At 52.7% G+C, this 25,114-nt stretch overlaps 11 protein-coding genes across 11 annotated transcripts; 6 read left to right on the top strand and 5 right to left on the bottom strand.

The window, feature by feature from the left end:
• Window positions 1-91: 91 nt before the first annotated feature.
• N7508_009928 (trifunctional fatty acid synthase subunit FAS2) lies at window positions 92-5,761 on the top strand (the record flags this gene model as incomplete). Its single annotated transcript, XM_058467988.1, has 3 exons — window positions 92-608; window positions 658-5,591; window positions 5,651-5,761. 3 exons carry the CDS (start codon window positions 92-94, stop codon window positions 5,759-5,761), a joined length of 5,562 nt encoding a protein of 1,853 aa, XP_058315834.1.
• Window positions 5,762-6,359: 598 nt separating this feature from the next.
• N7508_009927 (tRNA (guanine26-N2)-dimethyltransferase) lies at window positions 6,360-8,471 on the bottom strand (the record flags this gene model as incomplete). Its single annotated transcript, XM_058467987.1, has 1 exon — window positions 6,360-8,471. The coding sequence occupies one exon, from the start codon at window positions 8,469-8,471 to the stop codon at window positions 6,360-6,362; it is 2,112 nt and encodes a 703-aa protein (XP_058315833.1).
• Window positions 8,472-8,743: 272 nt separating this feature from the next.
• Window positions 8,744-9,825, bottom strand: N7508_009926 (MCP1 family protein; the record flags this gene model as incomplete). Its single annotated transcript, XM_058467986.1, has 2 exons — window positions 8,744-9,531; window positions 9,624-9,825. The coding sequence occupies 2 exons, from the start codon at window positions 9,823-9,825 to the stop codon at window positions 8,744-8,746; spliced, it is 990 nt and encodes a 329-aa protein (XP_058315832.1).
• A 187-nt stretch (window positions 9,826-10,012) lies between these two features.
• Window positions 10,013-10,704, top strand: N7508_009925 (putative C2H2 finger domain protein; the record flags this gene model as incomplete). The annotated part of the gene is made up of 3 exons (XM_058467985.1): window positions 10,013-10,021; window positions 10,070-10,096; window positions 10,144-10,704. 3 exons carry the CDS (start codon window positions 10,013-10,015, stop codon window positions 10,702-10,704), a joined length of 597 nt encoding a protein of 198 aa, XP_058315831.1.
• Window positions 10,705-11,016: 312 nt separating this feature from the next.
• On the bottom strand, window positions 11,017-12,385 carry N7508_009924 (pyruvate dehydrogenase (acetyl-transferring) subunit E1 beta; the record flags this gene model as incomplete). The annotated part of the gene is made up of 4 exons (XM_058467984.1): window positions 11,017-11,492; window positions 11,558-11,844; window positions 11,913-12,036; window positions 12,138-12,385. The coding sequence occupies 4 exons, from the start codon at window positions 12,383-12,385 to the stop codon at window positions 11,021-11,023; spliced, it is 1,131 nt and encodes a 376-aa protein (XP_058315830.1). The 3' UTR covers window positions 11,017-11,020.
• A 331-nt stretch (window positions 12,386-12,716) lies between these two features.
• N7508_009923 (metallophosphoesterase family protein) lies at window positions 12,717-14,597 on the top strand (the record flags this gene model as incomplete). Its single annotated transcript, XM_058467983.1, has 2 exons — window positions 12,717-12,871; window positions 12,932-14,597. The coding sequence occupies 2 exons, from the start codon at window positions 12,717-12,719 to the stop codon at window positions 14,595-14,597; spliced, it is 1,821 nt and encodes a 606-aa protein (XP_058315829.1).
• A 286-nt stretch (window positions 14,598-14,883) lies between these two features.
• N7508_009922 (enoyl-[acyl-carrier-protein] reductase) lies at window positions 14,884-16,188 on the bottom strand (the record flags this gene model as incomplete). Its single annotated transcript, XM_058467982.1, has 2 exons — window positions 14,884-15,928; window positions 15,995-16,188. The coding sequence occupies 2 exons, from the start codon at window positions 16,186-16,188 to the stop codon at window positions 14,884-14,886; spliced, it is 1,239 nt and encodes a 412-aa protein (XP_058315828.1).
• Window positions 16,189-17,497: 1,309 nt separating this feature from the next.
• On the top strand, window positions 17,498-17,791 carry N7508_009921 (uncharacterized protein; the record flags this gene model as incomplete). The annotated part of the gene is made up of 1 exon (XM_058467981.1): window positions 17,498-17,791. One exon carries the CDS (start codon window positions 17,498-17,500, stop codon window positions 17,789-17,791), a length of 294 nt encoding a protein of 97 aa, XP_058315827.1.
• A 464-nt stretch (window positions 17,792-18,255) lies between these two features.
• Window positions 18,256-19,937, top strand: N7508_009920 (glutamyl-tRNA(Gln) amidotransferase subunit HER2; the record flags this gene model as incomplete). Its single annotated transcript, XM_058467980.1, has 4 exons — window positions 18,256-18,391; window positions 18,448-18,772; window positions 18,826-18,985; window positions 19,044-19,937. 4 exons carry the CDS (start codon window positions 18,256-18,258, stop codon window positions 19,935-19,937), a joined length of 1,515 nt encoding a protein of 504 aa, XP_058315826.1.
• A 313-nt stretch (window positions 19,938-20,250) lies between these two features.
• N7508_009919 (SPRY domain-containing protein) lies at window positions 20,251-22,122 on the bottom strand (the record flags this gene model as incomplete). The annotated part of the gene is made up of 1 exon (XM_058467979.1): window positions 20,251-22,122. One exon carries the CDS (start codon window positions 22,120-22,122, stop codon window positions 20,251-20,253), a length of 1,872 nt encoding a protein of 623 aa, XP_058315825.1.
• A 622-nt stretch (window positions 22,123-22,744) lies between these two features.
• N7508_009918 (snoRNA-binding rRNA-processing protein ENP1) lies at window positions 22,745-24,328 on the top strand (the record flags this gene model as incomplete). Its single annotated transcript, XM_058467978.1, has 3 exons — window positions 22,745-23,110; window positions 23,164-23,414; window positions 23,461-24,328. 3 exons carry the CDS (start codon window positions 22,745-22,747, stop codon window positions 24,326-24,328), a joined length of 1,485 nt encoding a protein of 494 aa, XP_058315824.1.
• Window positions 24,329-25,114: the final 786 nt, after the last annotated feature.

The following is a 25,114-nucleotide window of genomic DNA, read 5'->3' as shown; positions in this document are numbered from 1 at the left end:
ACTTTGCGACCCCCTTTCGTCGCGCCCGACAATTCAGCCAGGACTTTCACGTCCTTTTTGTTTTTAATCAATTGATACCCAGACTTCCAACATGCGTCCGGAAGTCGAACAAGAGCTTGCTCACACCTTGCTGGTGGAGTTGCTCGCCTACCAATTCGCCTCGCCCGTCAGATGGATCGAGACACAGGATGTCATCCTCGCCGAGCAGCGCACCGAGCGCATCGTCGAAATCGGTCCCGCAGATACCCTTGGAGGAATGGCACGGCGGACACTAGCCTCCAAGTACGAGGCCTACGATGCCGCAACTTCAGTGCAGCGTCAGATTCTTTGCTACAATAAGGACGCCAAAGAGATCTATTACGATGTCGATCCCGTGGAGGATGAGCCCGAGCCCGCCGCAGAGCCTGCTTCTTCAGGTGCCCCTGCAGCGGCACCGGCTGCCGCCCCTGCGGCTGCTGCCCCCGCTGCTCCCAGTGCTGGCCCCGCTGCTGCCGTGGAGGATGTCCCTGTCACAGCCGTCGATGTGCTACGGACACTGGTTGCTCAAAAGTTGAAGAAGAGCCTCGCAGATGTTCCCTTGACAAAAGCTATTAAGGACCTTGTTGGAGGTAAGAATACCAGAACACCGTCCTTTGAATTGAGTACTAACTTCAATAGGCAAGTCCACATTACAGAATGAAATCCTAGGTGACCTGGGTAAGGAATTCGGTTCCACGCCAGAGAAGCCCGAGGATGTTCCCCTCGATGAGCTCGGTGCCTCGATGCAAGCCACATTTAACGGTCAATTGGGCAAGCAGTCCTCTTCTCTGATTGCCCGCATGGTCTCCTCCAAGATGCCCGGTGGCTTTAACATCACTGCTGTTCGCAAGTACCTAGAGACCCGCTGGGGCTTGGGCAATGGCCGCCAGGACGGTGTGCTCTTGCTCGCTCTCACTATGGAGCCCGCTGCCCGTCTGGGCTCCGAGGGTGATGCCAAGGCTTACCTTGACGATGTGACCAACAAGTACGCTGCCAGCGCCGGGATTAACCTCTCAGCTCCTGTCGCCGGTGGTGACAGCGGTGGCGGCGGTGGTGGTATGATGATGGACCCTGCTGCCATTGATGCTCTTACCAAGGATCAGAAGGCTCTCTTCAAGCAGCAGCTCGAGATCATTGCTCGCTACCTCAAGATGGACCTCCGTGGTGGCGAAAAGGCCTACATTACCTCCCAGGAGACCCAAAAGACTCTCCAGGCCCAGCTGGACTTGTGGCAGGCAGAGCACGGTGACTTCTACGCCTCCGGTATTGAGCCCTCTTTCAACCCTCTCAAGGCCCGTGTCTACGACTCCTCATGGAATTGGGCTCGTCAGGATGCTTTGAGCATGTACTACGATATTATCTTTGGCCGCCTCGAAGTCGTCGACCGTGAGATTGTCAGCCAGTGTATCCGCATTATGAACCGCTCCAACCCCCTCCTCCTCGAATTTATGCAATACCACATCGACAACTGCCCTACCGAGCGCGGCGAGACCTACCAGCTCGCCAAGGAACTTGGACAGCAGCTCATTGATAATTGTCAAGAGGTCATGAACGTGGCTCCTGTCTACAAGGATGTCGCTGTTCCTACCGGTCCCCAGACCACCATTGATGCCCGTGGCAGCATTGGCTACAAGGAAGCTCCTCGTGCCAGCGCTCGCAAGCTCGAGCACTACGTCAAGCACATGGCTGAGGGTGGCCCCATCTCCGAGTACAGCAACCGCACCAAGGTTCAGCACGACCTGAAGAACGTCTACAAAATGATCCGCAAGCAGCACCGTCTTTCCAAGTCTTCTCAGATCCAGTTTGACACCTTGTACAAGGATGTCCTCCACGCACTCGGCATGAACGAGGGTCAGATCATCCCTCAGGAGAACGGCTCCGCCAAGAAGGGCCGCAACGGTCTCAAGCGCTCTCCCACTCGCCCCGGCAAGGTCGAGACTATTCCCTTCCTTCACCTCAAGAAGAAGACAGAGCACGGCTGGGACTACAACAAGAAGCTCACTGGTACCTACCTCAATGTACTCGAGTCTGCTGCCCGTGACGGTCTCACCTTCCAGGGTAAGAACGTCTTGATGACCGGTGCCGGTGCCGGTTCCATTGGTGCCGAGGTCCTGCAGGGTCTCATCAGCGGTGGTGCCAAGGTTGTTGTCACCACCAGTCGCTTCTCCCGTGAGGTCACCGAGTACTACCAGGCCATGTACGCCCGCTATGGCGCTCGTGGCTCTCAACTCGTGGTTGTTCCCTTCAACCAGGGTAGCAAGCAGGATGTTGAGGCTCTGGTTGACTACATCTACGACACTAAGAAGGGTCTCGGCTGGGACTTGGACTTTGTCGTTCCCTTCGCCGCCATCCCCGAGAACGGTCGTGAGATCGACTCTATCGACTCCAAGTCTGAGCTTGCTCACCGTATCATGTTGACCAACCTGCTTCGTCTTCTCGGTTCCATCAAGACCCAGAAGCAGACTAATGGCTTCGAGACTCGTCCCGCCCAGGTCATCCTGCCTCTGTCCCCCAACCACGGTACCTTTGGTAACGACGGTCTCTACTCCGAGTCCAAGCTCGCTCTCGAGACTCTCTTCAACCGTTGGTACTCTGAGAGCTGGAGCCACTACCTCACCATTTGCGGTGCCGTCATTGGCTGGACCCGTGGTACTGGTCTCATGAGCGGTAACAACATGGTTGCTGAGGGTGTTGAGAAGCTTGGTGTGCGCACCTTCTCTCAGCAGGAGATGGCCTTCAATCTTCTCGGTCTGATGTCCCCCGCCATTGTCAACCTCTGCCAACTTGACCCCGTCTTTGCCGACCTGAACGGTGGTCTGCAGTTTATCCCTGACCTCAAGGGATTGATGACCAAGCTGCGTACCGACATCATGGAGACCAGCGATGTTCGCCAGGCTGTCATTAAGGAGACCGCCATCGAGCACAAGGTCGTCAACGGCGAGGACAGCGGAGTTCTGTACAAGAAGGTTGTTGCCGAGCCCCGTGCCAACATCAAGTTCGAGTTCCCCAACCTGCCTGACTGGGAAGAGGAGGTCAAGCCTCTCAACGACTCTCTCAAGGGTATGGTTAACTTGGACAAGGTTGTCGTTGTCACTGGTTTCTCTGAAGTCGGCCCCTGGGGTAACTCTCGTACCCGTTGGGAGATGGAGTCCAAGGGCAAGTTCTCCCTCGAGGGCTGTGTTGAGATGGCCTGGATTATGGGTCTGATCAAACACCACAACGGTCCCCTCAAGGGCAAGGCCTACTCCGGCTGGGTTGACGCCAAGACTGGCGACCCTGTCGATGACAAGGATGTCAAGCCCAAGTATGAGAAGCACATTCTCGAGCACACTGGTATCCGTCTCATCGAGCCTGAGCTGTTCAAGGGTTACGACCCCAAGCAGAAGCAGCTTCTCCAGGAGATCGTCATCCAGGAGGACCTCGAGCCTTTCGAGTCCTCCAAGGAGACTGCCGAGGAGTTCAAGCGTGAGCACGGAGACAAGGTCGAGATCTTCGAGATCCCTGAGTCTGGCGAGTACACCGTCCGCCTCCGCAAGGGTGCCACCATGCTCATCCCCAAGGCTCTCCAGTTCGACCGTCTCGTTGCTGGTCAGGTGCCTACCGGCTGGGATGCCAGCCGTTACGGTATCCCCGACGACATTATCGAGCAGGTTGACCCAGTCACTCTGTTCGTCCTGGTCTGTACTGCTGAGGCTATGCTCTCCGCCGGTATCACCGACCCCTACGAGTTCTACAAGTACGTACACCTTTCTGAGGTCGGTAACTGCATTGGTTCCGGTATTGGTGGTACCCACGCTCTTCGCGGTATGTACAAGGATCGCTACCTGGACAAGCCCTTGCAGAAGGATATTCTGCAGGAGTCTTTCATCAACACCATGAGTGCTTGGGTGAACATGTTGCTCCTCTCCTCCACCGGTCCCATCAAGACCCCCGTCGGTGCTTGCGCCACCGCCGTCGAGTCCGTGGATATCGGTTACGAGACTATTGTCGAGGGCAAGGCTCGCGTCTGCTTCGTCGGTGGTTTCGATGACTTCCAGGAGGAGGGCTCTTACGAGTTCGCCAACATGAAGGCTACCTCCAACGCCGAGGATGAGTTCGCTCACGGCCGCACCCCTCAGGAGATGTCGCGTCCCACTACCACTACCCGTGCTGGATTCATGGAGTCCCAGGGTTGCGGTATGCAGCTCATCATGACTGCTCAGCTCGCTCTTGACATGGGTGTCCCCATTCACGGTATCATTGCCCTGACCACCACCGCTACCGACAAGATCGGACGTTCCGTTCCCGCTCCTGGCCAGGGTGTCCTCACTACTGCCCGTGAGAACCCCGGAAAGTTCCCCTCGCCTCTGCTTGACCTCAAGTACCGCCGTCGCCAGCTTGATCTCCGCAAGAAGCAGATCAACGAGTGGCAGGAGTCCGAGCTCCTCTACCTCCAGGAGGAGGTCGAGGCCATGAAGGCCCAGAGCGACGAGACCTTCAACGAGTCCGAGTACTTGCAGGAGCGTGCTCAGCACATTGAGCGCGAGGCCGTCCGCCAGGAGAAGGATGCTCAGTTCAGCCTCGGCAACAACTTCTGGAAGCAGGATTCGCGTATCGCTCCTCTCCGTGGTGCCCTCGCTACCTGGGGTCTGACCGTTGATGACATCGACGTTGCCTCCTTCCACGGTACCTCCACTGTCGCCAACGACAAGAATGAGTCCGATGTCATCTGCCAGCAGATGAAGCACCTCGGTCGTACCAAGGGTAACGCCGTCATGGGTATCTTCCAGAAGTATTTGACAGGCCATCCTAAGGGAGCCGCCGGCGCGTGGATGTTCAACGGCTGTCTCCAAGTACTGGAGAGCGGTCTCGTCCCCGGTAACCGCAACGCCGACAACGTCGACAAGGTCATGGAGAAGTTCGACTACATCGTCTACCCCAGCCGCAGTATCCAAACCGACGGTGTCAAGGCCTTCTCCGTTACCTCCTTCGGTTTCGGTCAGAAGGGTGCTCAGGTCATTGGTATCCACCCCAAGTACCTGTACGCCACTCTTGAGAAGGCCCAGTACCAGGCCTACAAGACCAAGGTCGAAGCCCGCCAGAAGAAGGCCTACCGCTACTTCCACAACGGCCTGATCAACAACAGCATCTTCGTCGCCAAGAACAAGGCCCCCTACGAAGACGACCTCCAGAGCAGGATCTTCCTCAACCCCGACTACCGCGTCTCGGTCGACAAGAAGACCTCCGAGCTCAAGTACTCCGCCACAGCCCCCCAGGCCAAGGAATCCGAGGCAACCCGCCAAACAGTCGAGTCCCTCGCCAAGGCCAACGCCTCGGAGAACTCCAAAATCGGCGTCGATGTCGAGCACATCGACTCCGTGAACATCGACAACGAGACCTTTGTCGAGCGCAACTTTACCGCTAGCGAACAGGCTTACTGCCGCAAGGCCGCCTCCCCTCAGTCCTCCTTCGCTGGCCGCTGGAGCGCAAAGGAAGCTGTCTTCAAGTCTCTTGGTGTGAGCAGCAAGGGTGCCGGCGCTGCCCTGAAGGAAATCGAGATTGGCGTCGATGCCAACGGCGCTCCTACTGTTAACGTAAGTCACTCTTTCCCCAAAGACAATCCAATACAGACAGAAAGCTAACATACTCCCAGCTCACCGGTTCCGCCGCTGCCGCCGCCAAACAAGCCGGCGTCAAGCAAGTCAGCGTCAGCATCAGCCACAGCGACTCGCAGGCTGTTGCTGTTGCCGTCTCGCAGTTCTAGATTAGAACAGTGTGAATGGCTGCTGTTGTTGTGTTGTTGTGTTGTTGTTTCGCATATAGATCCTTGAGATCGGGCATTCTGTTATTTTTTTTTTTTTTGAACGTGCCCCTGTTGAGACGTAATGATTGTGATTTATGTTTTCTTAGAATTTTCCGGACTGGTTTGTGTCTGTGTCCGTTTGTGTTTATAATGGGTGTTATGAATGGTATTTTCTCATTGTTCTATTTGGGTTTGGTTTAGATTTGGAGGGATTGAGTAGATGTCTTTAAGTTGGTGTAGGTCAATATTAATGTTAGCTCCCTACACACTTTATAGAGTGGAGTATAGTAGGCATAGACATATCATTCTCTAGGTTGGCTTATAACATCTACACAGAAATCAAAGATTGAGATCTTATATCTTTCCATCCATCTGGCTTGACGAATAAACTAAAATGATGAGATATACACTTAGCGAATACAATCTCTTCTTGAAATGGCCACCAGCGTATTCACATCTCAACACCTAAAAGAAGACAAGAAAGTAATACAAAAACCAAAAGTAAATCCCATAGAAAAATACAACCCTATCTACATTGCAAATTTGAAGAAAAGAGAAATCACGACTTCCCAGCCCGATTCAACGGACCCCAGTTCGCACGAGGGTTAAGCTGATACCGCACGATCCTTTTACTAGTATGCTGAGCCGAAACCTGACGACCAAGCTCAGCATCGAATGTTACTTCGAGGGTACTGGGGTGAGGAGGTTTAGATGGGGCTGTAGAGGTAGCAGTAGAGGTGGTAGTAGAAGCAGCAGCCTTCGCAGGCGCAGCATCACCAGAAGCATTGCCACCCCGAGCACCAGACCGGTAAAGAGCAGCTTCAACTTTCGTAACGAGATCGGATACATCCTTCCCGGCTTGGATAGCAGCGAGTAATTCATTCTTCAAGGTCGAGAGGTTCTCGTTATCACCAGCAACCCGCACATTATCACGGCTCTTGGCCATGATACCCGCACCAGCAGTCCCTGGCTTGAGAACGGGAGATTTATTAGGCGCATGTTGGCGAACCCATTCACGCATAATCTCCCAAACAACAGCCCATGGCGCATCGGTGCGAACGGAGTTTGGTTTTGTGTGGCTGCGTGTTGAGCGGTAGCCCAGGTGGGCAATAGCTCCGCGGAATTCGTCGATGGGGGGTGTTGTTGTGTGGAGGACTTTTGAGAGGGCGCTGAGGGAGAAGTAGAATGGGTGTTCGGGTTTGGGGGTTAGGGGTTGGCGGGGGATTAGGGCTGGGTAGAGGGATTCGTCTGAGTCCGAGGCGGTTTTGATGTTGATTTCGTCGCCTTCGTTGGGATTTGAGGGAGAGGTTGAAGTGGATTGGGATAGATCCAGGTCTTCTTCGAGGGCTGTTGTTAACATTCCCTCGATGCGAGCGGTTGTTTGGTAGGTTTGTTTGTCGGCGCCTGGGAGCATGTCCAGGATTTTTTGGATAAAGATTGGGTTGTGGAGGGGTCCTGCCCACATTGGGCCGGCTAGGTGTGTTTTTGTGCCGCAGTGTTCGCAGTTCGGGCTGGAGGTTGGGCCCTTTGTTATGCCGTGGTGGTAGAAGGGGTTTCCTTTCTTGTCTGCGCGTTCTTTTGTCGAGCCGATGGGTTGGGTGGACCAGGCGCCGCAGCCGGCATCGCAGTTCCATACGAGCATGGTGTTACCAGCGTTAAACTTGACTTGGGCAGGGGAGCGGTAGACGCGCAAGAAGACACGGGCGTAGAAATCGATGGACAGAGACAGGAGAGGCTCAATGGCGATTCCGTATTTAGATGCGGACATGGCGAGACTGTTCAAAATCAGGCGGAGACCACCCTCGTGGGAGTGTTGGCCTTTGACGGGGATACCACCGTACAGGGCGAATGCCTTCTCTGAGTAGCCGGTCGAAGCCCAGACACCGGCGTCCGTGCAAGTGACGCAAAGAAGACCACCATCTTTGGCGGCTTGGACGGCACCGTCCAGGAATGGGCCTGCTGTGCCGTAAGGATCAAGATCGATTACGTCGAACTTGTCGGCGTGGTCGAGTCCGTACATGAAGGCGCGGGCATCGCCCAGGTTAGGCTGGATGCGGTCCTCGAGCTTGTTGTACTCGATATTGGTCTTCATTGACTTGATTGCAGACTCGGACATGTCATTTCCTACGACCTTGGTGACGAATGGAAGCTCCGAAGCGTAGCGGAGAGCACGCAGGCCTGTTGCGGACAGGGCGTCGAGTACGGTGAAAGCTGGCGGCGGGTGCTGCTTCTCGGGGTTTGCATCAATTTGCTGGTCGACAGGAGCAGACACTGGCTGCTCGGTTTCTTCAGCATTGCCTTGCTCTCCCTCCTTGGGTGCGGGCCTCGGGACCTGTTCACTCTCGGTCTCGTCGTCTTCCCGCTTGCGCTTCTTTTCGCCATTGCCTGCGCGCTTCTTCATTTTCTGATCCGTCTTTTTCTTCCTCAGGTCCATGGCATGTTCGCCATACGCGCGAATGGCGAGCACACTCAGGTCGCGGTTGAATTGCTGGATTGGATTGTAGAAGACGGACTGAGATTGATCCTCCTCTTTGAGGAACTTCTTTGGTCCCTTGGAAGCGGCTTCCTGAGCCGGAGGGTTGAGAATATGCGCGAGCCCCTCCTTGATCACATTGTACTCGGTGCCCTTGAATTCCACCTGGCTAGGTGTTTCGGCAGCGGTGTTCTCCATGGTGGAAAAGAGTCGAGGTAGAGATACTCGGGGAGTAGATGTCGAGTGAATTAATTGGGCAAAAGCAAGGGTCGAACTCGGGTTCTTATGTGCGCATCCTACTGTCAAGCGAGAAATCAAAATGGTGGGCATGGAGGCCTGTAGAAAAAGATTGTCGCATGAAGAGTCGAGGAAAAGATGCAGCGCACGGACCAAGTGGGATTACATTAGGATATATATCTATCGTTATACTTCTTCTTCTATACACGCACAAAGAGAGAGATAAAGAGAGATCATAACCAGTCTCCAATCACTGGAACCTGGCTATACATCTCATTCCACCCCTTAGCCTCCCACCCAACACCCTCACCACCACGCCCAATAACACCAAGAGCACCAGCAAGCCAAAGCGACGCGCCAACAGCAGCAATGCCATTTACCATCCACCACATCTTGCGCTGTCTTTTTTTCTGACTGGGGTTCTCCGTGTATCCGAGATACCCCTCCAACGACCCCTTCTGGCTCCCCCGTTCCTTACGCACCGTAGTAACCCTCCACCCCATCCAAGTCGCCCACCCACCAACAAAATGCCAAACACTAGCAGCAACAAAAATGACGTAGAAGACATTCCAGAAGACCGGACTGCGAGCAAATCCATGCGCAATATATCCGAGACCCACGCCGGAACTCCCACCCTCAACCATAACAGGCGTTGCGCGGTTCACCAGAGCATGCAATCCGATCAGCGGGGCAACGACATATCCCGAGCGAGCTTGTAGAGACATCCGTGGCCACCAGGAGAGCTTGTCACGCTGCGCACGGGTTTCGGCGCCATATAGTCTTGCGCGGCGTGCAGCGCGGATGTTGCGGAGAGCGATGCCGGATGCGATGTGGCCTAGGATTGGGAGGGTGAGGACTAGGTGTTCGATTCCTGGGGCTTGATAGATTGGTCGCGTGAGGAGAAGGTAAGGCTCGCTTGCGGGCACGGAGCGGGTTACGAGCGGGATGAGGGAGGTATTGGCGAGGTGGAGGATGAAGAAGGCTGTCGGTGGGTAGGTTGAGTATTTTTGGAAGCCGGTCACTGGTGATATGTGTTAGCATATTTTTTTTTTTCTTTTTGAATCCGCGTAGAGGTGGGTTGAGGTGGGTTGAGGTGGGTTGAGGTTGACGTACGCCATGTATCCCAGCGGTGGCCGCGGAGGCCCAGTTTGGGGATTAAGAAGCCTGTTTCATGTTGTGGCAGAGGCTCATTTGAAGGGAAGTAGTCGCCGCTTTCAACGTCGGGCGTGTCGGTGACTGGCGAGGGGTCCAATTCTTGCATAGAGATGATGGACTTGGTGTCGACGTCCTCCGGTTTGGAGGGTTGAGATGGCATTATAATTATGAGAAGTACAGACAAAAGACAAAAGACAAAAGAAAAAGATAAAAAGAGAAATAGAGAAAAGAAAATCGTCACTTCAGTTCAGTTGGAAGAAAGTTGGGGTTGACGATCTTGCTGATTCCCGCAAACACAACGACGTTGATAGGCTGGCTCTTCACGTTTCTCAACCTCACTCCATATCATGGCTCCGGTATGCTTAACTATGCCTTTCTATATAAACAAGCTAACATGCAAATAGCGAGGCTTTACCAATCCCGCTCCAAAGGTGAGCTCTCAACTCCCAACATCTAAACTTTAAGCTAATCCCAACAGACCGAGTCGGCACGGTCTGCGCTGAGCGCCTTCACCTGTACTCTGTGCAACAAGTCTTACTCTCGACACCCAGAATATGAAGCTCATATCGGCTCATATGATCACCAGCATCGCAAGCGACTTCAAGATCTGAAGCAGCTCTCGCGCGACCCAAATGCCGCTGAGAAGGCCCGGCGGGCCGAGCGCAAGGCGGACGCTGAGGCTGGTCTAAAGGTTATTGAGACTCCTGAGGGGGCTGCCCCAGCTCCTGCGGCCAAGAGTGGTGGTGGGTTTAAGAAGGGTGGTTTCAAGAGCTCTTTCGCTGCTGTCAAGGGCTCTGCGGCTCCTGCTGCTCCTGTGAAGAGGAATGTTCTTGGGGACGATGATGATGATACTCCCAAGCCTGTGGACAGTGTCCCACTTGCTGCTGCTAAGGTTGTGGAGAAAGAGGAGCGCCGTGATGATGTTGAAAGTGATTCTGATGAGGGATATTCACATGGAAGTGGTGCCTACTATGACCCGCGTCGGCCTACGGATTGTTTTGCTGGATGTGCAACTCAGAAAATGAAGATTACTACGTGATGCTGGATATCACATTCATTGTTGGAGGACTAATGCTTGGACGGCGCTTGGAGTTTACATGTTCTTGTTGTGGTGACTCTTTTCTTGGAAACAAAACAGCTATCTATCATTTTGAGAAGTTAGAGAATATCAAAGCACTTTACGCTGGAAGGACAGACCCTCAGAATGTAATCGTACATAGCTTTCCAAGAATCTGTCTAGAAAACAAACCGCAGGAACATAATGAAACAACATGACTTAAAAATGGAACAGATGAAAGGGTACTAGGCACATGGCTATATTATAACGAGCTCTTCACTCGTCTCAGTCCGTTGACTTACAAACGCAAGAGCTTGGCGGCCTGGCTGACAATGGTGTCCTCCTGGGGGAAGGCCATGGCCTCGAGGCCAGCGGCGTAAGGAGTAGGAACCTCAGCACCGGTGACACGGAGACCAGGGGCGGTCAGGTAGTCGAAACCGTACTCCATGGACAGAGCGAGGATCTCGGAGGCAACACCGAACATGGGGTAGCCGGACTCAACGACCATGATGCGGCCGGTCTTCTTGAGAGAGGCGATGATGGTCTCGACATCGAGGGGCTTGATGGAGCGCAGGTTGACAACCTCGGCCTCAACACCGTACTTCTGCTTGAGCTCAGCGGCGGCAGTCATGGACTGGCCGACACAGCGGGAGACGGAGACAATGGTGAGGTCCTTTCCGGGGCGCTCAATCTTGGCCTTGCCGATGGGCAGGACGAAGTCGTTCTTCTGGGCAGCCTCGCTCATGGGGAAGACTTGACCATACATAAGCCTAAGGTATGTCAGTTTACCGTCCAATTTTCCAATTTTCCGATTTCCGGGTTATGCGCAACTCACTCGTTCTCCAGGACAACAACGGGGTTGGGGTCACGGATAGCAGCCTTGAGCAGACCCTTGGCGTCCTCGGAGCTCCAGGGGGAGACAACCTTCAGGCCGGGAATGCTGCCGTACCAGGCAGAGTAGTCCTGGGAGTGCTGGGCGGCAACACCGGCGGCGAAACCGTTGGGACCGCGGAAAGTGATGTTGCAAGGCTGGATACCACCGGACATGTAGTGAGTCTTAGCGGCAGAGTTGATAATCTGATCGATGGACTGCATGGCGAAGTTGAAGGTCATGAATTCACACTAGATTGTCCAGTGTCAGCGTGGCCCAACAATCGTCTCCGGTCTCCGGTCTTCGCGGAAAAACTCACAATGGGGTGCAGACCAGCGAGGGCAGCACCAACGGCGAGACCCGTGAATCCGGCCTCTGTGATGGGAGTATCAATGACACGCTTAGGGCCGAAGCGGTCGAGAAGACCCCTCGTCACCTTGTAGCTGTAAAGGGATCAGCATGATGAACAGTTTCAACGATTCCACCGGGATATGATTCCGCCATCTCATGGCTGGAATTGATCTGCGACTGAGGGATTGCTCACGCTCCGTTGTACTGTGCGACCTCCTCACCCAGGATGAAAGTCTTCTGGTTGAGCTCCAACTCCTCCGCCAGAGCCTCGTTCAAGGCATCGCGAACGGTGACCTCCTTGGTGCCGTTCTCGGTAGCGTATCCACGGCGCAAGATCGAGGGAGCACAGGCTGACTGGCGAGTAGCGGAGCGCAAAGTAGTGGAAGCAAGGCGCGAAGAGAACAGACGAGCTGTTGGGCGGAAAAGTCGGGGAGCTGCCATGACGGTAATTATGATCGATCGAGTCGATGAGAAAGGATAAAGACAAACGAAAGGATCAATTGAAGATCGCGAGAGGAAAATCAGCGACTGGGGGAGCAAAGAAAGATATGCCCTGCGGAGATCGAATAGAATAATCTTTGAGATGCAAATCCGAAGATGTTGGGCTTCACGTGACCCCCGCAACTCACCGGTACTGTAACGGTCCATACACAGGCTATCTACTTCAACACAGCTACGAGGGTCCTTGATTCCACCTCGAGAGCTTCATTTGACTCCCACTTTTGACTGTTTAACTAATGCTACCACATATCTTGTTCTCTAGCTGTTGAGGATGTTGCCCTTATTCTGGCTACTTCCGTCGGCGCTCGCCGCTCAACCCTCCGCGCCCGAACCCATCTCCGCTCCGCTGCGCACCCTTGATTTCGGGCAACTGAATTTCCTCCATACGACTGATACTCATGGCTGGCTAGCCGGTCATTTGCAGGAGTATGCAGCTGTCTAGCCTATCCAGGAAGCTTTATTGAGCCATACTGATCTGTATTACAGGCCGTCATATTCCGCAGACTGGGGTGACTATGTATCGTTTGCAACGCGTCTGCGGGAAAAGGCGGAGGCCCAGGGACAAGACCTGTTGGTGATCGATACCGGCGACAGAGTTGAAGGCAACGGCTTGTACGACTCGTCCGAGCCCAAAGGCATCTACCTCTCGGACATCCTCCGGCATCAACATATCGACTTGTTGACGTCGGGAAACCACGAACTATACAAGCAGAACACATCCGAGGCTGAACTCCTCACCACCGTTCCTAATTTCCGGGGCAACTACCTCGCTTCCAATATTGATATATTTCATCCTACAACCCATGAGCTTGTACCTCTTGCTCCCCGGTACAAGAAGTTTACTACCAACAAGCAGGGCATACGTATTGTAGCTTTTGGCTTCCTCTTTGATTTTACCGGAAACTACAACAATACTGTGGTCCAGCCGGTAGAAGAAACCATCAAAGAAGATTGGTTCCAAGAGGCTATCAGGGATAAAGAGGTCGATCTGTTCCTCGTGATCGGTCATGTGCCCGCCCATTCGCCAGAGTATCGTGCGATCTTCAAAACGATTCGAGGCATCCGCTGGGATACCCCAATCCAATTCTTTGGTGGACATCAACATGTCCGCGATTACGCCAAGTACGACGACAAGGCATATGCATTGGCAAGCGGCCGGTTCATGGAGACTATAGGCTTCATGTCCATTGATGGCCTTACCACTGGAGGTAAATCTGGCCTGCTTAATTCCGGCCCTGTGTTCAAGCGAAGATACATTGATAGCAACCTTTATTCTTACTATTACCATACCGGTCTCGATCAGGATACATTCCCCACAGAGAAGGGCCAGAATGTTTCCCGTCTGATTTCCAAGGCACGAAGCGAACTTGAGTTGGACAAGGTCCATGGCTGTGCTCCTCGTGAGCTCTGGATGTCACGAGTCAAGTACGACGATGAAGCCAGCATTTTCTCATGGCTTGCGACTCAAGTCATCCCCGACTCGTTACGAGACGATTCTCGAGCGGATGTGCCTGCCCTGGCTATTGTGAATACAGGAGCCATGAGGTTCGACATCTTCAAGGGTCCTTTCACTCAAGATTCGACTTTTATTGTCTCGCCATTTACGAGTGGTTTCCGCTATTTGAAGAACGTTCCATATGACAAAGCCCAGCTTATGCTCGAGGTCTTGAACAAACAACCCCAAGTGTTGTACGCATCGCAATACGGAAGCGAGTCACTACGTACCACACTCGCACCTCCTGAGCAACTTGCATACCCAGAGGATGTGGTAGTCGAGACATGGCCATTATTGTCTGGTCCCAGATCTGCCCAAATCCTCATGTCTGGTGATAAGCCCTCTGAACCACTTGTGTACGGCTACACGACCAAGGACGATGCGGGCACGGACGGTGATGATACTATTCATGCCCCAATTCCCTTCTATCGCGTCCCCAATTGTATTCAGGCACTTGTATCTGCCAATTCGTCCGAGACCCCGGAGAAGGTGGATCTGGTCTACATTGATTTCATCGAGCGGTATATGGTGCTCGCGGCTAACTTTGCTGGTATTGATGTTGACTTTGCGAAGGAGAGTGATGTGTACATGCCAGGAATGACCATGACGAACCTGATTCTGGACTGGGTGAAGACGCATTGGAAGTGCGATGAGTAATATAATTATATATGATATTTGTTTTCGATTTATTCAATCATACATACAATTTACCCCATTTAATTACGCGTTTCCAGGAGTGAAATATAGCGAGAAGGTACGTTGTAATTTACGATTGTGCAGGCCTTGTCCATGCTTCTGTGCAAATCTTCACTATGTTTTCTCATGGAAGATAATAGCACTCCTCTTCTGCTTCAGGCTCCTTCCGCGTATAAAGTAATCAATATCCACAGACAGCCTATGTAGATGAGCTCAATTCATATCATACACCTAACTTGATCCTAAATTATTCATCGCCACCAGTGAATGTGAAAACACCCTTTCCACTGCGGTAACCACCCAAAGTACCCTGCACGCTCTCAGCAAGCTCAGGGCCCTCAGAGTCCCAGTTCCACTTGACATCATCCACGGGAATATCCTGGAATTTACCAGCCCGAGTCAACTGAAGCACATCCTTAATGGTGTTCTCCTTCAGCTCAGGGTTCTTGTCACCCCACTTGCTAACCCAGAACCCATTAAACGAAAGGTTCTTGAAGATCAGCAAACCAGACGGCAAAGCAACAGGCTGCTTTGACATAGCACCATAAGTAACCATATGCGAATCCGGCGCCAAAGTCTTAGCCAAAGCAGTAGCATTCTTGCCTCCAACACAGTTCAACGCAAGACGAATCGGCTCCCGACCCTGACGGGTAAACTCATGAACCATATCGCGAAACCCACCAGTAAGCATCTCCTCTTCCGTAACAACAGCAGTAGCGCCTAGAGCCTTAAGTTCCTGCTTAAGAACCTCAGTCTCCTCGGGCGTACTCCGCTGCCGAACAACATTAAGCGTCTTAATACCCCACTCCCGTCCAAGCTGAATAGCAGCCCGGCCAACACCGCTGTTCGCGCCGTTCTGAATGAGCCATTCCTCGCCCGTGCGCATCATGTCCCACGCACAGAAATCACGGATCATACGGTATGCCGTGACGGGGTTGACGCTGACGGTGCCGACCTGCAGCGGGGTAAGTCCGTCCTTGTTCTCGATCTTGATGAGCTGGGACTCGTCCAGCTGCGCATGTGTGCGCCAGGTTCCCAGCCCTGTGCGCTTCATAATGACCCAGTCACCCTTTGTGAGGTTCTTAACTCCCGCGCCGGTGGAAAGAACCTCGAAGGCGCCTTCGTTTCCGGCTACTGCGGCCGGCTCGGTGTTGCCGAGGGCCGATTGGAAGGGCGGTTTGCTGGGGTAGACGCCTTGGATTTGGTTGACGTCTGCTGGGTTCATTGGGGCTGTCATTAGGCGGAGGTTTACTTGGGTTGCATGCGGCGCGGAAATCGAGTGCTTGTGTAGGCTGGGCGATTGGTCAGTGGCTTTGACTCTTGGGCTTGGCTTGGAGCTTGAATTGGTTGTTTCTTACCGGAGGACATCTTTGGGCTCGCCGTATTTCGAGTACATCAATGCCTTGGCTTGGGTGTAGCCGTAGACTGATATGTATCTCCGACCGTATCCCATCGGAGCTTTGCCGGAGAGCACCGGGATTGGTGTGACGCGGACAGGGGCCACGAGAGGTGTACCCGGAGCTGCAGCTCGTAGTGCGCTTCGCGAAAACATATTTGGTGTGTGGTGAAGGTAGAGAGGGTGAAGGAGGAAATTATTGAGCAATGCGGATGCGGATGACGTCGCTTAGTCGGCGATTTCGCTCGGCCCGAAGGAACTGCCAACTACAGTTCAACTCTTAACCGACAGCTACTTGGTTTTTACTTATTATCCTGTTATAGCTCATCAGTACTGTAGGTTCCATATTATTGGTTCTAACAGATGAGAGACTCGACCAGTGACGAAATATGTTGTGAAGTATACCGCCATGAAGTACAGAGTACTCCGTACATCGCAATGATCTAGTACAGCGATTTTCATACACAATTAGCTCTCGAGAAAAGGGCAAGTTAGCATGAGTCTTAATCCCTAAGTTTTGCGCTTTATTCTAATCAAAGTACAGCAAACCATATAGACTGAAGAGTGAGACCTAAGGTGCAACTAGGGACAGTTTACTTAAGGCAAGTTTCCTCACGAGACAATGCTCACACAGATCCTCACATATCTAACTCAAGTACTGCTGCCCCCACGAACACGATAATGTGAGATGTCTATAAGGCAGGGGCTGAGGCAACTGGAAGTCTTGGCCCTTGATACGAGGATCATCCATGCAGATTACTGGACTAGGAGAACAGCCGCAGCAGCCCGCCGATCATCGTTTGCAGAGGCTAACCTTGACCCAGGAATAGACTCAATCCGTGGAAATGGATGGCTTCAAGCTAATAATAGGTTCAGCATTTTCCAGATCTATACGACGACATTCCCATTAAGAGCGGAGCCGCACTCAACATTCTAAGAGTTCCTATCCGATGATGATCTTTCTGCTTAAAGTATAATTTCGCAGCTTGATCTCAAACTGAGGCGGTCCAAACTGAGAATACGAATCTGTCATAGATTTCCCTTCTTGGTTCTTCGCTCGGATCCTGTAGATGACTACTTTCGTTCGTGATCGACAATAATATCTCGGCCGCAACATGTTGACGGCAGCGAGGTACCAATTGCTGGCAGTATCGACAAAAGAATCACTAATGGAAATCGTATTCACTCTTGGCAACATGAGTTAGGGCCTCATGAACAATGTTGATCTCTCGTGATAAGTTCTATTCTGGCTTCATTCGGGATAATACGAGCATTGGCATCAACGAGGTTACATGTTCATACTATATCAAAAAACATACTCAACGGCATCTGGATTTCTATTTAAACGGCTATCTTCCTCGTCTCTATGGTCTTCATCCTCTCAGACAATCAGTCTCAATCACAATCACAATCAATCAATCCACAACCTTTCAAACCTCAATTCAATCTTCGAGTTCGAACCAACATGAAGTTCACTACTACCACCATCGCTGCGCTTGTCGCCGTCCTTCCCATGGCTAACGCCTGGATCTTCTCCACCTGCAGTGGCCAGTGGGACAGCCACGGCAACCAGGGCTGCACAAAGTCCTCCTGCAAGACTGGCGACACCATTGACTGGGAGAACACCTGGGGCTCGGACTGCGTCCTCCGTCTGTACAGTGACAAGTCCTGCGATAACCAGATTGGAATCGCCGATGACGACTGGAATGATCACACTCTGGGCAAGAGTATGGGCAGCTTCCGTGTTTCGGGCTGTTAAATCAACATATCAAGTTTTGATATGTCTTCATTGAGAAGACTGGTGGAATGGAGGGATGAGCTCTTGGATCTAGTCTTTGTCTTTTGATGTTAATCAGTGCAGCTCAATATGTCGTCTATTGTTGTCTCTCACTTTGTGTCTATTTGGTAGTCATTGGTTCTTTGGACAATAATATTGTGGTGACTTCGCAAACAAATAACTCGTAGAAGTATATATTTCTCGAGCTTCGGGCCAAATAAATTTACATGACTTTCAGGTCTTTCTGAAATTGATCATCATACAACGAGGAGTACCTGTATCGTTCCCACTTAAACTCGAGTGAATTTTTGAAAATATAGAATGTATTTCCCATGACCAAAACTTCCACTCAAAACCGGCATGTAGTTAGAGCGCACGGACCAACCGGGGAGACTCGCATTCCCGCGCATCCTCCACTGACGACCACCACATACCCCAAAGCTCTAATGTCCCTTTTGCGCGAAGCTGAGAAATGCGTCGCTAACCAATATGCATACGGGATCAATGCATTTATAACGCCACTCTCACGCGCGGGGCCATGGCTGGACCGCGTGAAGGAAGCCGATGCGCGCAAGGAATCAGGTAGCTCCCATTGAATTCCGCACTCGGGACTACGACTGACAAGTGTATTTGAACAGGCAAGCCCAAATCCGCCGTCGATGGCCGCTTAATATCCATAAAGGACAATATCTGCACACGCGACATGCCAACAACATGTGCTTCGGGGATCCTGGATAAATTCAAGAGCCCGTTCAATGCTACCGTCGTTGACGAATTGGAGAATGCCGGTGCGATTGTTGCTGGAAAGACCAATCTGGATGAGTTTGGGATGGGATCTAATTCGATCAACTCTCATTTTGGGGCTGTTCAGAACCCGCGTCGTGATGGGAGTGGGGAGGACCTCTCTGCTGGTGGCAGCTCTGGTGGAAGTGCTGCCTCGGTTGCTGCCGATCAATGCTATGCGTAGGTATTCTGGGCCGCCAGAAACATTGTCTTGGCTGACTGAAGATGTATAGCTCGCTGGGTACAGACACCGGAGGCTCGGTCAGACTTCCAGCTGCGTACACTGGAACAGTGGGCTTCAAGCCGTCATACGGCATGATCTCACGATGGGGTGTAGTAGCGTATGCCAATTCCCTCGATACAGTGGGTATCCTGAGCAAGACCACCGCTAGTGTACGGGATATCTTCGGTATGGTTCCATTCCTACAAGCACCGAGCCACTCCTAACAAGACCATGGACCTCCTCAACAAGCACGACCAGCGCGACCCAACCAACCTATCCATTCAATCCCGCTCACGCATAAATGCATACCACCAAACTCCACGCTTCGCCTCCAGACTGACATCAGCACCCCTCCGAATCGGCGTCCCAATCGAATACAACGTCTCGGAACTGACACCCTCTGTCCGACGCGCATGGATCCTATCTCTCGCCCACCTCCAGAAACAAGGCCACACAATCCACCCGGTTTCCCTGCCCGCCACAAGACACGCCCTCTCAGCATACTACATCCTAGCACCAGGCGAAGCATCTTCAAACCTAGCCAAATACGACGGAGTCCGCTACGGCACTCGCGCCGCAGGCCCAGATGGCGACGGCAAGCCAGATGGATATCTCTATGCCAACACGCGCGGCGAGGGCTTTGGAGCAGAAGTCAAGAGACGAATCGTGCTCGGCACGTTTTCTCTCAGTGCCGATGAAATCGATAACTATTTCATTAAAGCTCAGCGCGTTCGGCGTCTTGTTCAACATGATTTTGATTCTGTCTTTGCGGCTAAACACCCGCTTCATGTCACTGCTTCTCAGCATGCGCAGAATGATTCCGTGACGCATCCTGATGTTGATGTTTTGCTTTGTCCTACTGCGCCCTCTTCCCCGCCGCGTTTGTCTGATTTGACGGATCCGAAGAAGAAGTCTTCTCTTGATGCCTATGTCACGGATGTGTTTACTGTTCCGGCTAGTTTGGCTGGGCTACCTGCTGTCTCGGTGCCTGTTACTGTTGCTGGGCAGGGTGATGAGGCGGAGTTGGCGGGTATTCAGGTTGTTGGTCAGTATGGAGATGATGAGTTGGTTATGAACGTTGGAGAGATGTTGGAAGGGAGGACTTTGGAGGAGGCTGCGTGATTGCAACTCAAGTGCTGAGGGATCATTGGCCTTTTCGTTACTTTTGTGCCACTCTATACTTTGTCTAGATTGACATCTTTGTATGATTAAGTTACTTTCGAGTGTGTATATTATATTCAGTCAAGGCTGAATTTTTGAATCCTTGAATCCTGGACTCTGATTGAAATTTGGTATCAATGCTATCATGTTCCGAAACGCCTGTATATCATGATACATATCAAAGAAGCACTGTCTGCCACCAGCACTCCGAATTCGAGGTAGATCACCATAGCAAACTCGCCTCGGCACTTCTCCCGGGGTTCTCTCCTAACGCTCAACTCATCTCAACATCCCCATCCCCATCACCCTCCGCATCCCCCGTAATCTCAACAGCCAAAGGTGTCCCAGCGGTCCCAACACTAACCCCATCCTCACCAACGCCAGGTACATCACCAGCAATAGGCGTCTGGCGATTACTATTAGCCGCGGAATCAGACGCACCAGCCGTACCAGGCGTATTAACAGAAACAGACTCAATAGCCGCCCCAACACCACCCTTCAAAACCTCCGTACCACCCACGGCCCCAGAAGCAGATCCCTCTTCAAGCACGCCATCTCCAGCAGTATTATTGTTCCCGATGATATCGCCATCAATCCCACCCCAGGTAGTCATAGCCTCGACTTCATCGACGATATCGGCGAGGACATCCTCGACAATCTGATCATTGAAGCGTTCGCCCATGGGTCGGATAGTGGTACCAGATTCTGTTGTAGATGGTGGACCTACCCACCACGGCCCCTCGAATTTGCATTCGACTGCGCCACCGCCGTAGCAGCTTACTGCTGGGTAGTAGCCTATCATTCCATCGTCGGCGTTCTCACGTTCGCCGATGCCGAGGTTGTTTGTGCCGTTTGCGAGGCGGCTAGCTGGTGGGAGGAAGGCGAAGAGGTCTTTGAAGGGGGTTCCCATTTCTTTTCCATTTTTGAAGATCGTGATGCTTGACCCGGGGAGTGTACGGAGTGTTGGGTCTTCTGCGTTTGTGGGCGATGGACGGCCGAAGGTGGGTGTTTCTTTAAGGTTGAATGCATAGTCGCGGAGATGTTTGGTCGAGAAGACGTTTGACTGTTGCCAGCAGAAGTCTGATTTGTAGTGGAAGGGGATTCGGTCGCGGATGATGTTCGTTGCCGTGGGTGGGTATGAGTGTTGTGAGGATTGGTTGTTGGGGTCGTCCGTTGCTGGGTTGTATGTTCCTTCGACTATCTTCTTGTGGAGGGATAGAGGCGGGAGAGTGATTAGCATGCCGATGACATCGCCTTCATTTATGGCTTCGCCTCTTGGGAAGAAGAATTCGCAGCGCATGCGATTGACGACTTCGCCGTTTACGTCGCGGATGCCGTACCCGTAGCAGTCGACTCCGATGTTGACATCTAGGTCTGCTTCGCGGCGCGCGAAGCCGATGCGGACGTGGCCGCGCGGTGAGGTTGTTGATCGGCCGTTCTGAGGTGGGTTTTCGGGGTCGGTAACTATTCCGCTGATGATCCGGGCCTCGTAATAGTACGCGCCTTCTCGTGCACAGACATTCGCGCGAGCTGTATGCCACGCATCGCTGGTGGTCACCGCAGTCGCGGATTCGGAGAAGGAAATGGCGGCTGGTGAATCCTCAAAACTGAAACGGGCATGGTAGGGACGAACATCTGTCTGTCGATACTTGATGTGGGAAAAGCCCGGGTCGGCAATGGCGTAGCTGTAGCGGAATCCGTTCTTGTTGGTGAGCTTGTCCACGACCTCGTAGAAGTCCCAGCTCTGACCCAGTACGTCGGAGGTTTTTCTGCTCACGTGGTTGAGCTGGCGAGGCTGTGGCGGGTATCTGTCGGTGGCATTCGGCTCAGCCAGCAGCAACGGTCGGAGAATTCGCAGCTTTGAACTGGGGAGGGCGGTGCTTGGTGCAGCCGTGGAGCGCTTTTTGGTCGGGGGAGCACTCTCGGTGTCCAGACCCTTTGCCTCCCTTTTCTTGCGACTGTCCCTTTTATTGCGCTTTGCGCGGCCGTCACCTTGGAGAGATGCGACACTGCCCGGAGCTGGAGATGATCTTGGGTTCAGGTCCGAGAACTGCGTGTTGAGCAATGGCCCGCTATTGGGAGGTAATATCGGAGAGTTGATATTGGAGGAGGGTGCCGAGGACCCAGGAGCTTGGCCGGATGCCATGGTGAAGGCTGGTCTCTATGCCAAGCTTGAAGAACGATGAAGCCGCGGAGTTCTGGTGATATATTGCTTCAGGGAGGCTGTCGTTCAAAGTAGGACGTTGATATCTGGGAATGGAGTTAGTCAATGAGACCAATGCCAATTCGAAGGGATTTAGAGCGGTGAATAGAAGTTGAAGTCCATCCAATGCATTCTTACCCAATCTGGTAAGGCGTGATGGTTTCAATATGCTGGCAACACGCTGGGCGCGAGGCGCATGCAAACGGGGATATCTATATAGGAGGCTCTGGCTCTCGAAAATCCACAATTAGACTCGCAAGCTACCTCTGTAAGTAATGAGAGTCCTTGATATGCAGTAATAGAGACAACAGTATGTATATCTTCAGCTGATCTCAAGTGAGCGCGATCAACGATCTCCTTGAGTAGAAAGGCGGTAAAACAGTCAATGGCAGAAAAGGGTCGGAGCGTTAGGCGGTGTGGGCAGGCGGTGGATGATTGGGGGGCACCGCCTGGCAGAAAAAAAAATATGACCACACAATTTCTATGTGGGCTTTGCTGCGAGGACCCTAGGAGCTGCTTGCACTTTTTTTTCGGGACATCACCGTCACCAGAAATCACATACAACATGCCCAAGGCAGGATCTTCCCGGGCCGCTGCTGCGGCTCGCAGACACAACCCTCTCGCCGAAGATATTAGTTCCGCGGGGCACCTTCGGACACAGAGCAGCAAGAAGGGCAAGGGCAAGGCCGAAAATGACGAAGATGGCGAAAATGGACAGGGCTATATCGATGCGAAGATGTCGCGCAACATTCTACAGATGGGTCAGGAATTGGCCGACGAAGATGAGGCCGAACAGAATCTCGCCCGGGGCCCGGCCAAGTCGAACGGCGCATTCGAATTCGATACTCGGTTCGAGGAAGAAGAGGCTTTTTCTGACGACGAGGGGAAGTTTGGAGCTGATGACTGGGTTGATGATGAAGTCGAGGAAGTTGTAAGATCTTTCATCTTCAATTTGATGACGACTCATGCTAATTATATCTTTAGGAAGTTGATCCCAATGATCTAGATATGTTCAACAAGTTCATGCCCGGCCACGAGGAAGACCCTATCTTCCACCCCAGAGACCCCAATGCCAGCGGCCAGACCACAAACCTTGCCGACTTGATTCTAGAGAAGATCGCTGAGCACGAAGCCAAGCAGGCCGGTGAGCACACCGGTGGACCCTTCATTCAAGGTGGTGGATTGCCTGAAGATGCCGTCCAGATCCCCGCCAAAGCCATTGAAGTATACGAGAAGTATGTATCCCACATCCCACAAGACAGCCCAAGCTAATTTGTTTAGGGTCGCCATGATTCTTCGCCGCTACAAGTCTGGCCCTCTCCCCAAGCCCTTCAAGATCCTCCCCTCCGTACCGAACTGGCAAACACTCCTGGAGATCACCGAGCCTGCCGACTGGACCGGCAACGCCGTTTACGCCGGAACCCGAATCTTCATCTCCTCCAAGCCGCACGTTGCCCAGGAGTTCATCAACATGGTCCTCCTGGAGCGCACCCGCTCCGAGATCCACGAAACCCGCAAGCTGAACGTCCACACCTACAACGCTCTGCGCAAGGCGCTGTACAAGCCCGCCTGTTTCTTCAAGGGACTTCTCTTCCCCCTCGTCGCAAGCGGAACCTGCACCCTGCGCGAAGCCCACATCGTCTCCTCAGTGATTGCCCGCGTCTCCGTGCCAGTTCTGCACTCCGCCGCGGCCCTGCTGCGCATGTGCGACCTCGCAGCCGAGCAGTCCATGACCTCGCTCGAGAGCACTGGTGCCGTCAACATGTTCATCCGAGTCTTCCTGGAGAAGAAGTACGCCCTGCCCTACAAGGTCATCGACGCCGTAGTCTTCCACTTTATGCGTTTCCGCGCAGTCGACCCATCGGAAGCCATGAACGACGGCCCCAACGGTCTCAACTCTAAGACCTACAAGCTGCCCGTTCTGTGGCACCAGTCTCTGCTGGTCTTCGCCCAGCGGTACCGTAACGACATCACCGAGGATCAGCGTGAGGCTCTGCTCGATCTGCTTCTCGTCCGTGGTCACAAGGATATCGGCCCTGAGGTCCGTCGTGAATTGCTTGCTGGACGTGGACGTGGTGTTGTCGTTCCTGATCCCGAGATGCAGAATGCTCTCGATGCTGGCGATGATACGATGGACATTACCATGTAGAGTGTAGGTCCGATCGACGGATCTTCCACACAGCCCCGCATGTATTCGCTTACGATTTGGCCATGAGCACTGCACTGTTTCTGGGATGGCGTTTTTCACCTCTGCTTTTTCATTGTTTTTCTATTTTCTTCTGCCTCGGATGGTCTGCATATAATTCCCCTGGTGTCAGGTTTCCAAAAAATGGGATGAATATAAGCCGAAGTCTACATATAGTTCATGTTTAGCGTTTAGCACATACTACTGTAAACTAGTAGGACTACGAAATGACCACTGCTTCAGGTATACATCAAAAGAGAATAACCCACTATCCCATGTCCATGCACATGTCAATGCATACGCACATATTCAATAGCATACTGCATCAACTGACAATAGGAGTGACTCCTATTCCAATCCGAGACACACAGAGGGGCCAGTCCCATCATACAGTACAACCTGCGACTCGTTTCAGCCCCTTCCTCTAGTGGGTCCAACTCAGCTTACATGCAAGTTGATCACGGAGAATGTCCCATGCCAAAACCAATCAGTGAGCCGAGCACATCAATCTAATTCTCCGGCCCCCTGAGTATGGAATGTGATTGTTGCATTGCAACTGTAATGTCCGTAAGGACACGAACTATGCAGGGGTGGATGGGATTGGTGGATTTGGCAGTACCCCCTCCAATGTACAGTAGTGTAGGCTACAGTAGAGTACAGTAACGTATCTCGGGGATTACATCGAATTGTCTGGAACGTTGCAGAAGGTGTGGAGGGGAGGTTCGAGACTGAGCGGGTACGACTCCGTAT

This window comes from Penicillium antarcticum (genome assembly GCF_028974205.1).
Source record: "Penicillium antarcticum strain IBT 31339 chromosome Unknown utg000009l_segment0_segment0, whole genome shotgun sequence".
Lineage (NCBI taxonomy): Eukaryota > Fungi > Ascomycota > Eurotiomycetes > Eurotiales > Aspergillaceae > Penicillium > Penicillium antarcticum.
The sequence above is the reverse complement of the archived record's forward strand: the minus strand, read 5'-3'. Positions and strand labels throughout refer to the sequence as shown.